The 14361-nt window shown below is 41.5% G+C and overlaps 1 protein-coding gene across 1 annotated transcript in view; it reads left to right on the forward strand.

Annotated features, from left to right (window-relative positions):
- Positions 1–1145: 1145 nt before the first annotated feature.
- LOC308282216 (neuronal acetylcholine receptor subunit alpha-3-like) overlaps positions 1146–14361 on the forward strand; it is a gene marked incomplete at both ends in the record, with an annotated part of 29037 nt that continues 15821 nt past the window's right edge. The window contains 4 exons of the mRNA XM_080722561.1: positions 1146–1196; positions 1594–1608; positions 6653–6725; positions 13618–13757. Coding sequence (XP_080578687.1) covers positions 1146–1196; positions 1594–1608; positions 6653–6725; positions 13618–13757 — 279 coding nt within the window. The remainder of the gene's footprint in view (positions 1197–1593; positions 1609–6652; positions 6726–13617; positions 13758–14361) is intronic.

The raw sequence follows: 14361 nt of genomic DNA on the forward strand, positions 1-14361 counted from the left end.
CCATTGACTTACCATACAGTAATGACGTTTTTTTTATGACTTTTCCCAAATATGGAGATTACTGACATCATAGATGTCTGACGAGATCATAGACCACGTGAGACTGACGCAGTAAGTCCATATATGGGCATTCCAAGATATGGGCTTAACACTTTGACAGCCGTATGGAGATGTCCATATTAAAACCGTTTTATACCGGACATCTGAGCATGGAGTCTCAGCCGGGCCGTAATTTACCGTACTGGGTCATTAAAAACTAAATAAATGATTTTCATCCGAAAATCGTCGATCGTCGATCGTCGATCGTCTAGCCTTCCCTAGTCACCGCTCGTCCATCGATAGCGCATGGCTCCTCTGACATGAAGCGGAAGTGACGTCAGGTCCTTTCCCTGCTAAAGCTTCCCAGCTCCCATCCATTTATGGTTTAGACGTTAGCCTTAGCATAGCTGGAGTGCTAGGGGCTAAGCTAGCGAAAATGTTCACATTGACTGTAGAGTCATACTTGGATTATTTGCGCCCACATTTACGTGAACGGATCGCGCACGCGAAACACACGGGGAGAAGATGCCTTCGTCCAAAACCTCCACTCTATGCCAATGCAGATTGAGGAATTTCACTGCTGATCGTGGTGAGATTTCAACAGGGAATCGTGAAGGGGTGGGGGGATGGAGAATACATGATATTGCGCTGATGGATCTTGTAAAATGAATGCTGTTCAGATCATAATATAATAATAGAAATTTCACGGCTAATCTACCAACAAGCCATTCTATTTCGGCTGGAGAAGTGTTGACATCATGGATCTCCATATATGGACGGAATGGTTAGTACCGCTTGAATAGGAACAAGGACTGACAGATACAGAGATATTTGTATATAAGTGTACTTGCCTCAAGGCAACCACACTTGCAATTTCCAATTGCGTCTTTCTAGTTACTTGCGCCAGCTGAGCGTGCAAGTACTGCGTTCAGCTGCGTATGTAGGTAGGTAGGTAGCCGTGTGTGTTTACTGTAAGCCCGTTGCCCAATCAGGGACCAGTCTGGCAACGTCATCATTAACAGCCAATGAGGGACCAGCATTCCTGGTGATGCCAATGGTGATGTCACTGTCATCGCCGTTGGTGATGTCATTGGTGAGCGCAACTCATGGCGCGCTCTGCTGGCGCACAAGTAGGCCCCATGGTGCACAAGACACAAGTAGGCAGACTTGGCACCTTGACAGAGTGCAGTTAGTTGTTTATCTGTTCTTTTCATGACTATCATTCAGAATGAGAAAGCGTTCAAAATGTCATTTATCATATACTTTATACAGTAACGTGTTCCCCAAAGAGAAAACATACAGTACATGTGTGTCACCCTAACCTGTTACAGTAACATCTTGTATATATTGTTTACAATGTCAGGAAGTGATGACTAAGTCCTCACTATTGAGCTGAATAATTTATACTTTGTTTACTGAATTATGTGCATTGTATAGTCTACAACCATACTGTACTCTCTCCTCTCTTCTCTTCTCTTCTCTTCTCTTCTCTTCTCTTCTCTTCTCTTCTCTTCTCTTCTCTTCTCTTCTCTTCTCTTCTCTTCTCTTCTACAGAACAGCTTTGTTACTGTAATAGAATACAATAATATTACTTGTATTGCACTTTTCATTCACAGGGAATGTCAGTGCTACATAGTTTAAAACATAGAATATGGTAAATCACAGAGTCAAGCTTAACTTCTTCACATTTTTACCTACAGTAAGCCTTACATGATAAAACTAGCAAGTAAAGCTGGAGAATATGGTAGACTAGACTGTCAATTTGAAAAAATGTAGATAGACAGGGAGAGGGTGGGGGTACAGTAATACACAGAGAGACAGATAGGGAGACAGGGGGGGTAGGGTTAGAACACAAAGAAAGACGGAAAGAGACAGGGAGGGAGGGAGAGAGAGAGAGAGAGACAGAGAGAGAGAAAGAGAGAGAGAGACAGACAGACAGACAGACAGACAGACAGACAGACAGACAGACAGACAGACAGACAGACAGACAGACAGACAGACAGACAGAGGAATCATGTGGAAGTCTTGCTGTTCTGAGAGAGCAGAGTGATGGACCAAAAATGCAGCTGAGGGCAGAAATAACCTTTTTTCTGACATAATTGGCTCTTTTATGAAGCTTGACGTGAAATCCACTTGACCATATCAAATGTGTGTGTGTGTGTGTGTGTGTGTGTGTGTGTGTGTGTGTGTGTGTGTGTGTGTGTGTGTGTGTGTGTGTGTGTGTGTGTGTGTGTGTGTGTGTGTGTGCGCGCATGTGTGTGTGTGTGTGTGTGCGTGTGTGCGTGCGTGCGTGCGTGCGTGCACAAGCGCACACGCGCTATTGTAATCAAAGAGTTATGTCAATGGACATACTGTATAGAGCATTTGCAATTATAACTAGGAGAGGAGACATGTCCCAACCTCAACATACCATCATCTATTTAATTTATACCCCCTCTTTTCTCTATCATTCCTATCCTGTAATAGGGAGTCTTACTTATATTATATTATATTATATTATATTATATTATATTATATTATATTATATTATATTATATTATATTTTATTATATTATATTTTATTATATTATATTATATTATATTAGCTTTTTTTTCATTGTTGTTTCCAACATAGCGATCAGTTATGATAAAAACATACAATAGGTGGCAGTGACTCTAGAGGTGGAATGGCCACCTGGGAACCAGAAGGTTGCAGGTTTGATCTCCGGCTCCTCCTGGTTCTGTATTGTAGTGTCCTTGAGCAAGACACTGAAGCCCCAACTGCTCCCGATGAGCATGTTAATGCTTTGCATGGTTGCCTCTGTGTGAATGGGCGAATGCAATACAGTACATATGGCAAAGTGCTTGGGATAACGTTGCTATAGGCTATAGAACAAGCACAGCACACACCATTGAAAGCAATAGGGCGACAGAATAGAACAGGGTGGCCTCGTCCATTGAGTTCCTCAAGCTATATAGAAATGCAGAACATTAAATGGAGACCATGTAGCTGCTCTGTGCAGCTGACTGTGAAATACAATCTGATGGAGCGTGACGGATAGTGTAAATCAGTTTAAAACATGTAATCTGCAACAATGGTCACATAGCATTTAAACAATACTAAATGTGAACAATTATCACACAAAATGTTATCATTTCAATGATACGAGTCAGTCTCTAAAATGCTACACTCAGACTGAGGACAATCTCCAGCATTTCTTTCCAAAACTGGGTGGACACTGGATACAATTAGAGAGTATTATCGTTTTGCAAAGCAGTGAGCGTACTTTTCTTGGTGCTGTCACTACATGGCAAGTCCCCACTCCCCAGAAGTATCAGTAGTCCGTAATGTAATGTTAGTGTTATTCACATATAGAAAGAAGTGACGCAAAGCTTAAAACAGTGTTGAACTTTGGTAGTCTTAGGTATTATAGCTACCTGGGCATGCTATACATGTAGCTTATGACAGGCATGGTACATTATATTACACCTATAAGCGGTATTGTTTGGCCCTGTGTCGGGCCGACAACCCCCATGTTATCAATTATGGCAACATGAAAATAATATCACACACTTTTTGTTTTTGTTTTTTGTTTTCAATAATAAATCATATTATCCCAATTAAAACAGTTTTTACTAGCAATTTCACTACAAGAATAATCTTTACAAGAAAGTTGTCCCCAACTGCCTGTAGAAAAACAAGGCTGGTGGTATCCCCTATAGCAGTGGTTATCAACCTTTTTTTAGGCCAGCATCCCCCGATCCGGTATCCAGGTCCCTTACCACCGCCCACACCCAATTAGAATTTAGGCTACATTTCTACTTTGGAAATTAATGTTTAATTATTATTCTGTGTTGCTTATATAACATAGAAAACATCTCAATGAATGCCAAATAACAGATTTTATATTAAACTCGACAGTTGGAATATGTGATTATTAGTATAATTCCCAGGGAGAGATAAAGAAAAAAGCTTTTTACTTTTAGCAGTAGAATTATATCACTTTAAAATACACCAGGGATACACTGTTTTGTTATTTAGTGTTAAACAACTGCTACAATTATAAATTGGGTCTAATTTAGTCTGATTATTGATCACTAACAGCAAACAAAAGATAGTTTGGTGACTAAAAAGAAGCATTCTTACTAATGGTTCCACTGTAAAACAAAGAAGAGCAGTTAACAATGAGTTAACAACATGAAACAACATGAAAAAATATGTGATATGTTTTTCAAAAATCTGGCAAAGAGATGTGTGTAGAGGGAAAAGGGAGGGTACCAAGTATAGACCTCTGGGGAACTCTGCTCAATTTAGTACAGTATAGGGTTAAGTGCACTTTTGCAAAACAAACACTTGCTGAATCCATTGCTGGATAATGGATAGTATGAGAGTAACCGTGACTCTGATGATGCAGTTGAGAAGATTACAGGGTACAATGCTTCTAACAGCAGGTCAACTGATGTAGCTTAATTCGATCACACAACTTTATACTGTAATGGCCTACGACTAATGTCTGGTAACAATGCTTCATGAAAACGCACCTCAGGCCTAGTTGCAAAGCAAGGCAAGGCAAGCTTTTTTATATTACATATTTCAACAACAAGGCTTGAATGTGTGCTTGAATAGCCAACCCAGACAGCTCAGTACTGGTGTGCTTACACCTGTACAAAACTTGAATGAGAGAACTAATAGTCAACAGGTTCTCTCTGACTGATCATTCAGCGAAGCTTTAATTTCTATTGCACTAAACAGAGCAAATAATACATAATGAGCTTTGGTATAGGACAACAAAATATATATTATATATGTAATTGGGTGCATTGCATCGAACATAGTGTTTTTATGAATGGCCAAAGATGGGGAATTAATTGAGATTGAAACCGGCCAGCCAGAGAGCAGACTCCCGGCTATTTCTCTACCTTAATTACACCAGAATGGATGCCTCACTCGACAGCAGTTTTAGATAATGAGAGGAACTCTAATGATGAAATGATGAAAATGTGCACTTGCATTTTAAACTGGCATAAAAAAAGAAGCACAAATGCATCCCCAAGAACACCTCAACACCCCCTCTTTCAAAGACGTGAGTACCTGCTGACTTTCTTTGAATGCCCCCTAGCGCCCCGTTGAGAAAGACTGCCCTGGCCTACATTATAACTGCATGGAAGGAAGCCCCTAAATATTGTTAACAAACCATTAAACCCAGAACCCACCACTGTAAATGTGAAATTTTGATAATGTGATCAGACTGTATTGTTGGACTGTATAGGTGAAATAGAAATTGTTTCCAGAATGCCTCCATTGTTTATTTCCTAAACCCACTTACCTGTATGTTAGCAATGCCCACAAGCTGACAGCAAGTGAAAACTAGGCATCTATTTTCCTACTGGTGCCATCGTCATCATCAAATAACGCAACAATATTTGAATTTATGACAAGCCAACAAGGTTCTACCCAAGTTGAAAATCACTTTAATTTAGTCAAGGTTTAATTTGCACAGCTATCAAACAGAGAGCCATGAAGCCTGGCTTAAAAGAGCAGCTAATCTGCTGAGTGACATCTTTAGAAGGCTTTGCCTTTGGCCTGTCCCAATGTTCTCTCAGTCTTGTTTTATCACCTCTGCTGCTTCCCAATTTCTTGCACACCAATTTATTTTTCTTCCATCTGGCTGTGTAAAAAAACTCTACTAATGCTCTGCTACTAATTCATATAGTGACTTTGCCATTTTGTAGTGGTGTCCGAATGTACAGGTATATTCAAAATGAATATATCCTACAGTATGTAGTGGACTCATTCCACAAATAGGGTACAACCAATAGTCACAGTTGCAAACCTTACTGTACAGTATATACACTCATGTATTGCCCTGAACGAAAAATGCTAATATTGATTTGACACGTTTTAATTGCAATGATATAATGAACGGTTACCCAAGTTGTGTCTGAAAAGTGTGGGTTTATTTAATTGTCTTTCTTTTTTTCACAGTTCAGTATATGGTACTGTCCTCTAGACTCTAGAGTCTAGATATAATATATATTCCTCTACATAAAATTCCCTATATAGGGAGGGAGTGGGAGTGAATGAGTGAATGATTTTGGACACAGCCTCTGCCTCTCAAGAGGCAGCTCCTGTCACGAGGAGTACAACATCATGTGACTACAGTATGTGGTGTCATTGCCGTGTCTATGACAAGGGATATTTACTGGCCTTTGGGGCGACGGATCTTGACGTAATAGGGCCAGTACTATTTCATAGACATTGGGGCCTTCTTCAAAAGGTCCACTTCAATTATGGGATTTTCTTTCATCTGTCAAAACCAATTAGTCTCTCTTTGCAGTCAGACGAGGATAGGGGACAAAATGTTTAAAACGAGTTTCGAGTAAAACAATGGATGTCCCTCATGGTCAAATATAACCAGAGGGAGAGAGGTTTTCCAAAGCTTTTGCCAATGCTGGGCTCCTTTTTGGTCTATTGGTCTGTCTGTCTGTCTGTCTGTCTGTCTGTCTGTCTGTCTGTCTGTCTGTCTCCTAAGGTTCTTTAGGCTATTCTTCACTCTTTCTTTCTTTCTTTCTTTCTTTCTTTCTTTCTTTCTTTCCAGCATACTCTCAGGAGCTCTCTTCTGTCCCCCCTCAGATCTTCTCCTTCCATTCCTTTTCTCCAACCCTCTTGTCTCAGCCAGCCTCCAGTGATCCCCTGGAGGGAAGCAGTTGGTATTGATCCATGTATTAATAGAGGGTGATGGGCAGTGAAGGGGTGCTTTCTGTGTGATGTCTCTGAGAGCTATGGGAGGGGGGGGGGGGGGGGGGGAATGGTTGATCGTTAACAGATGAATATCCACGGTGACTCAGCCTCAAGTCTGCCTTGAAGCAGCATGAGGATATTGTCACTGTCGGGCAGAAACCTTGTATCTCCAAGTTTCAAATTTGTACGTTTTTTCGCAAAGTAAAGCCCTGCTTCATCATACAAGGCCGTCGCACAAAAGTAGTGAAAACAGCAGATCTACAAGCACACAACGCCTCGCACCGCGTGCTTGTAGATAGGCTGTTTTCACTAGTTTAAATATTTTTTTAATGAAACGAACGGTTTTGGAGATACAAGGTTTCCACCCGACAGCGACGATATGTTATAACAGCCTATGCTAGTTATCCAAATGTACTGTAAAGAGTAATAAATACAAGCGCCCTAAAGGGCAAGGTCGCGCCATGTCTTGGCCATCTTCCCAGTGATGTATATCGGACCATGTTAACCATATATGGAGACCCCTGGTACCCATATATGGAGATCCATGTACTGTATATGGAGATATGCTGTGAGTGTGAGAGCCCAAACATGCTTACTTATTACTTGTTATGTGAAAGTCCTATGACGTCTATGACATCTGACATCATACATACAATCCCTTTTATGCCCATACATGGAGATCCCTGTCTGTAGAACCAGCCACACAGATATGGGCTGTTTTGGGCTTAATATTGTTGACCAGGGAACTCCATATATGGGCATAAAAGGGATTCTGTGTGGTTTCACTGACATCACAGTGATGTCAGACCGTTATTTCAGAGCAGCAAACACAGACCGTGAAAAAGTGTATGTCCAGACGGAGACATGATGTGCCGTTTCACATACTAAACGGCAACCTTTGGTCACAATTAATTATCATTATATTGACTCAAACCAGGTTCCCGCATACTCCCATATTGGTCATGATTCATCATTTATTCATTTTGATTTCCATTTTAATTTGCGCCTCATAATGAGATACTACTCTGGGATGTTCTCTTAGCAATCTACTGATATCATTCAGTACCTAAATACGTAGATTGTAATTACTTGTCCCCAAATAAGAAGGACAGCTGTTGACCCTGTAGGAGTGTCTGGGCAGTCCCTGGAGAGGCAGCAGAGAGGCCGTGTGCTGGATAACTATCATCCATTCAGGACAGGATGGAGGCTGGAGAACAGGGCTGCACCTCCATGTCCCCACATGCAGGCTCTCTCTCTCTCTCTCTCTCTGTCTGTGTCGTCTCTCTCTCTCTCTCTCTCTCTCTGTCTCTCTCTCTCTCTCTCTCTCTCTCTCTCTGGTCTCTCTCTCTCTCTCTCTCTCTCTCTCTCTCCTCTCTCTGTCTCTCTCTCTCTCTCTCTCTCTCTCTCTCTCTCTCTCTCTCTCTAATATTGAAGCAAAACAAAAGTTACACAAAAGTCACTTGTAACGTAACTAGTTACTTTTATAATGCAGAAATTAGTAAAGCAGCTACTGTAAGTTACTTATTTTTTACAGCAGTACCTCGTAACTGTAAGTAACTAGTTATGAATTACTGGTTATTGCGACCGTAGGGAGCAGTAAATATGGTTGCACACTGCACTGCGTTTTATCCGTTGCGTTTTGGAAATCCGAAATCCGGAGGCCAGGGAGAGAGGGAGGAAAGAGAGAGAGAGCAAGGGACTCAAACCTTTAGTATCAAAACCTCTGCCTCATGTCAGTGAGTCAGTCAGTCACGCCTCATGTCATGCTCCATATATGGCCATTAATGTATTAGTGAATTAATTTGCCCCATTGACTTGAATGGGGAAAATTCTAATGGACAGAATTAATTTGCAAGTGTGACTCGTGTCATAGCAACCACAAAAAAATAATTCTGTCCTTGGCCCTTTTATGCCCATACTGTATATGAACTAAGATCCCTGATGTCATCAATATTAAGCCCATATCTGTGAATGCCCATATATGGACATAATATGTCAGTCTCATGGCAACCAGCGTGGTTGCCGCAACGCGAGTCACACTTCCAAATAAATTCCGTCCTTGTCCCTTTTATGCCCATTTATGGAGATTCTAGGCCCACATATGGAGATCGCGAGGTCTAAACTAGGCGTCTTAGTTTAGTTATGGTGGCAGTGGTAGGTAGAAGAATAAGCAAAAAGGAGTCTGCACACCAATTCGCTGCTCTCAAACATATAGTTTACTCTGTAATGTTTCGAGCCGACCAGGCTCTTGTGCAGACCTGGTGGTAAGTAGAGCATGGTATCTGTCTAAATGTGTATGTCCCACTGGTTGTCCCTTTTGTTATGAGAGGAAGTGACACATTTAGCATTCTTTCTTTTCCCCTGAAAGAATGGCAATGTCTACCTTTTTGTCAGACTTTGGAATTCAGGGCAATTTATTTCACTCAATTTGGAAATAGTTTCTCCCTTTGTGCAGATTTCACATTGCGTTAGGAAATGTAATTCTGTCTCTACAGCTCCATCATTACAATGACGACATAGCCTGTCCTCTCTGGGCAGCCAAGTCTGTCTGAGTCTGCCCTTCTCTATTGCCCAACTATGATCACTCAGTCTGTACATTGTCATTGACATTCTGAGCATTTTATCAGTCACTGTGGTTAGGTAATCTGCCTTGGTATTCTGTCTGTTTAAGGCCAAATATGTTTCTAGTTTGCGTTGTGAGTGTAATTTAATTTCGATAAGTGGTTCCTTTTCTTGGGTTATAATTTGGTTAAGTACAGTAGGTCTAATCTTTTGAGTGATTGTACTGGGGCTGGCTGGAGTCTGTGATGTCAGAGGGTGAAAGGTCAGCCAGCCTCAGGACCAGTTGGCTGAGGGGACTCCTACTGTATGTTCAACTCCTGGTAAGCAATTGGGCGTTATAACGGTAACAGGCACTCTTAACCCATTTGAAAGAGTGAGAACCAGGCACGTGCACACATAGACATCAAAGGGGGCTTGAGCCCCTGCCCTTTTATCCCTCTGTAAAAAGTGCCCTCAGACAATGAATGCAGTTTTACTATGGTGAAAGAAATGCAAATGCCCTCTTTCCATGCCATACCTGATGGCAGCATTCAAGAGAATTGTCTTGTCCAAACTCTCCTGAACTTGAATGCAGCACCTTATCTTGAAGAATTGTCCTCTCTGTGTAGAAATCCATGCTGTACTCCACTTCTCCAGTATTGACTTGATTATGCTTAGTTCACTGTGGTATATCAAGCACAGAAAATAGCCGACCTTCAAGCTCACAACACGTCGCAGTGTGACGCATTGTGAGCTTGGAGGTCTGCTATTTTCAGCATTTTCTTCCCAAAGCCCTTTTAGAAATGTCAGCCCCTGCCTCTCTAACAATCTCTGCACGTCCCTGACTCCCTGGTGAGAACTACTGTGATTTGGAAGGCATTTAATTGTAGAATCGGCCTCAGGTCTTAAAGGGTTAATATGACTCCAGAATTGTATAGATCCGTTTTTGTATTTTTAGAAGTAAAGGATAATACAGACCAGCATTCAGAGTTGTTTTTTGAGCGGTGCTCCTGGAAGGAGCTAAGCTCCAATATCTGGCTTTGTCCGTATGTACACCCAGGGTCACATTGGCCAAGCTTCTCTTGATACTTAGTGAAATGAACTCATACAGTAAATAGCATCGCTCACAGTTTTTTTTAATTTGTACCTGGATAATAGTTTTGCAGAACTTAGCATTCTCAATTGAATTTCTTTTCCCCATTTGCCCAATCTTTTGTTTGTAGTTTGTAGTAATGGGCCCCATACAGAATGCAACTCTCTCTCTAAATAAAGAAACAATGCATGGGAGTGTATAAGCGAACTAACAGCAGTATGCTGCAGCATTCTTAAAGAAGAAGATTTGTATGTGCAACGTGCCTGGACACTAAATAAAGGGAAGGGTTTGTTTTAAAAGTGCACATCTCTCTTGACCTGAAATGTCTTCACTCCAGCTACATCAAGTCAAATCCCTGACAACTTTGCACACGCCAGAGAGGTGTGTTGAAAGAAGACTCTCTGTCTCTCAGTTACTCCCTCTCCCTCTCTATCGATCTATATTACTGTATATGCGTTTACGTGTGCTATGCGTGTCTGCGTGCATGCGTGCGTTTTCTGCCTCTCTCTCACTGTCTCCACACTTCTCTTCAACTCTTTCTGGCCACTCAGTATTCTAGGTTTGTCTCTTCTGTCCCTCAGCTCAGCTTGACGTATATAACTTTGCCTGACTTTCTCTTTTGTCATTTCTTCAGAACCTCTGACTGCCTCTTTCGTCCTCTTTCTCCTTGTGTCTTATTCTAAAAGTTAAAAAAAAAGTTTCTCCTTCCCTGAATGTCAGGATCGGCACAAAGAATCCTCAGTCAAAGGTTCAAGACGAAAATAGACGATCTACAAGCATACTTTTTTCTTTTCGCGTCACACCATTGTACAGCAGAGTATAAATATAGCCTTAGACTCATAGGAAGAGTTTATTTTTTCTTCTACGACCTCAAGTGACATGAAAGCACACCGATAGAGTCTGGTGAGTTGAGAATACAAAGAGAATTGCTTATTCACATTCAAATATCCACCATTTATACACGGCTCCTACTTTTTCTTTCTTTTTTTAAAGTTTTGTTTGAGTGATTATTTCTACATTAGTGCGTCTTTATTCTTGTTGGATTTTTGGACACATCATCAGAACGTGTCATTTCAATGAGATGAAATATACTTTCATCTGAACTATACATCTGTGAAGTGAAGACACTTTTCTTTTGATGTGATGCCTGTTCCTCTCTGACACACCATGCAAGTGTGCAAAAGACGGGCCCTATTTAGACGATCTAGGTTGCTAGTTAGACATTATCATATCAGACATTATCTGGCGTTAGATCAAGGAATATGATACATTTTTATCGTCAGCGGACACTCTTAAGATCATTAATTACTTTTACAAGCGCTGTTTCTGTTCTATGGCCTTTCCTGAAGCCAGATTGGAATTTGTTATGAACCTTATTATTCTGTAGAAACACATCCAATTGATGAAAGATAACTGTTTTAGATGTTACATTAATTAAACCAATCAGCTAGATTGTCTCCAATTACCTTTAAGTTCTGTTCAGATTCACTACACCTTCGTTCTGTTCGGGTCATTTTGACCCGGGGGGTATTTGGTAAAAAAAAAACAACACTAATATAAATTTTTACTTAACAAATCATCATGATACATTGACTTTGACTCAATACCAAACAATTCATATGATATATATGGTAAATGTTTGCATTCTTGCTTTGCTATATCATATTAAACACTGAAAGAGCTAGGCGTTTTTAATGATTTAGCTGAAATTCATGTAAAACAACTACTTTATTTAATACTGGGCAATATTGCTCATGCTTATAGGACAAAATGAAAATCAGACAATATTTTTATGAACAACATGCCCATTAATTGAATACTTGTGGTTCAACAGGACATCATTCTCACATAGAGCTGAACACACATGTGAACACACATGAACGTCACATATGAATATACACTTGAACGTATACACTAGGACAGAGGTTCTCAAACACTTTGGTCTCAGGGCACCCCTGTAAACAACATTTTCATCCACAGCACCCCTGAAATACAGTGTTACTTTACAGCACCTTATGTTTATGTAAAATAATGTAAAATTTCCCCTAAGATACAGTACAGTCACAAGGAAAACTTCAGATGAGTGAGGGGTGAGGGGTGAGGAGGGGAGGGGTGAGGTGGAGAGGGGGTGAGGAGGGGAGGGGTGAGGAGGAGAGGGGGGTGAGGAGGGGAGGGGTGAGGAGGAGAGGGGGTGAAGGGTGTGGGGGGGTGAGGGCGATAGGAGGGGGGAGGGGGGGAAGGAGGTGACTGTGTGTCTGTGTTAGTATACATGCTTTCTTTTATTTCTGTGCATCTGGGGTGGCGGGGGGGGGGGGGAGGTGGGGGGGGGGGTTGGGTTGGGGGGTTTGGAGGGGAGGGGGTAAGGGCGAGGTGAGGAGGGTTGGAGGGGTGGAAGGGGTTAGGAGGTGATTGTGTATCTGTGTTTGTACATGATTCCTTGCATTTCTGTGCATCAGGGGTTAAGTGTGGGGAGGGGGGGTGGTGCGGAAAGGGGGGGGGGGGAGGGTTCGGAATGGGGATTCGGAAGGGGGGTGTTAGAAGTGGGGGTGACAAGTGGGGGTGACTGTGTGTCTCTGTTTTGGCATAATACTGTGTATTTCTGTGCATCTGTGCTTCCGGGTCAAAATGACCCGAACAGCACTTAAGGTTCAAAAAATATGAGGGGGGTGTAGCATGGGTGTAGTGCAAAAATATTTTTTTTACCTGTTCATCTCAGAAGAATCTTTAAGGCCAGTGAGTTTCAGGTGGAAACAATTTAAACTTCTACCTTTGTTTTCCAAATGAAAATGTAAAACGGGTCAAAATGACCCGAACAGCACTTAAGGGTTAAGAAGCAGCTGTGAATGACTGTGGTCAGACTCACTGTGACCTATAATTACTCCTCATGTCAGAGAGACATCTGTCATATTCTTGACATGAAGACATAATATTCATATTATTATTCACATTAAAGCATGACACATATTTGAATGCAGCAGGAGCGCGGTCTGTGCTTCCTCTGAGCCCCATTTTGATATTGATGGTGACCTTACTATACTGTACAGATTCAATACCTGAAGGCTAAGGATTCACGTCATTCTCACATGACAAGAGGTAACATAATTATTATATCAACAATACAATAGGCAGGTTACTAACTGTAATAAATGCATCCCTCTCTCTCTCTCTCTCTCTCTCTCTCTCTCTCTCTCTCTCTCTCTCTTGTCTCTCTCTCTCTCCACAGACTCTTTGTCCTCTAAGGCAGAGGACAGGCTGTTCAGGAAACTGTTCCGAAGGTATAACCAGTTCATCAGACCAGTGGAGAATGTTTCCGACCCCGTCACTGTGGAGTTTGAGGTCTCCATCTCACAGCTTGTTAAAGTGGTGAGACCTATAGCCTACACCAAACACGCACGCACGCACGCACGCACGCACGCACGCACGCACGCACGCACGCACGCGCGCACGTTTCTGAGGAAATGACTTTTACTGGTTCATCTAGCAGCACATGGCTGATCAGATGGGGGAGCTGTTAGGGGTTGCATTTCTTGCGCAGAGAAACGTTGACACGTAGACTGTTGGAGCCCAGGGTGAAAGCAGTGACCTTCTGATTCTCAGATGGCCTCTCTACCCCCCCAGCTATAGCTGCCCCAAATATTAAGCAGCACTATATCCCACTGGTGAAATTAAGTAAATGCATTTGCTCAAGTACTGTACATGTCCAGGTAATTTTTCAATTTGATACCGTTGCCAATTCACTAAATCCTAGAGGCATATTTTGTACTTTTTACTAGTTAATACTCCAGATTTAGATAATTCATAATTAAACACATTTTGAACAAAAAAATAAATATTTATAAGCTTCTGAAATGGGCATTGTGCATAATGAGTTTTTACTTTTGCTACTTATAGTCTATTTTATTTTAGTGTTTATGGCTATTCAAAAGTAGCTGATATACAAGCTCTGAGAGAGAAAAACCTTGAAAGT

Source organism: Nannobrachium achirus (genome assembly GCF_963921795.1).
Source record: "Nannobrachium achirus genome assembly, chromosome: 3".
Lineage (NCBI taxonomy): Eukaryota > Metazoa > Chordata > Actinopteri > Myctophiformes > Myctophidae > Nannobrachium > Nannobrachium achirus.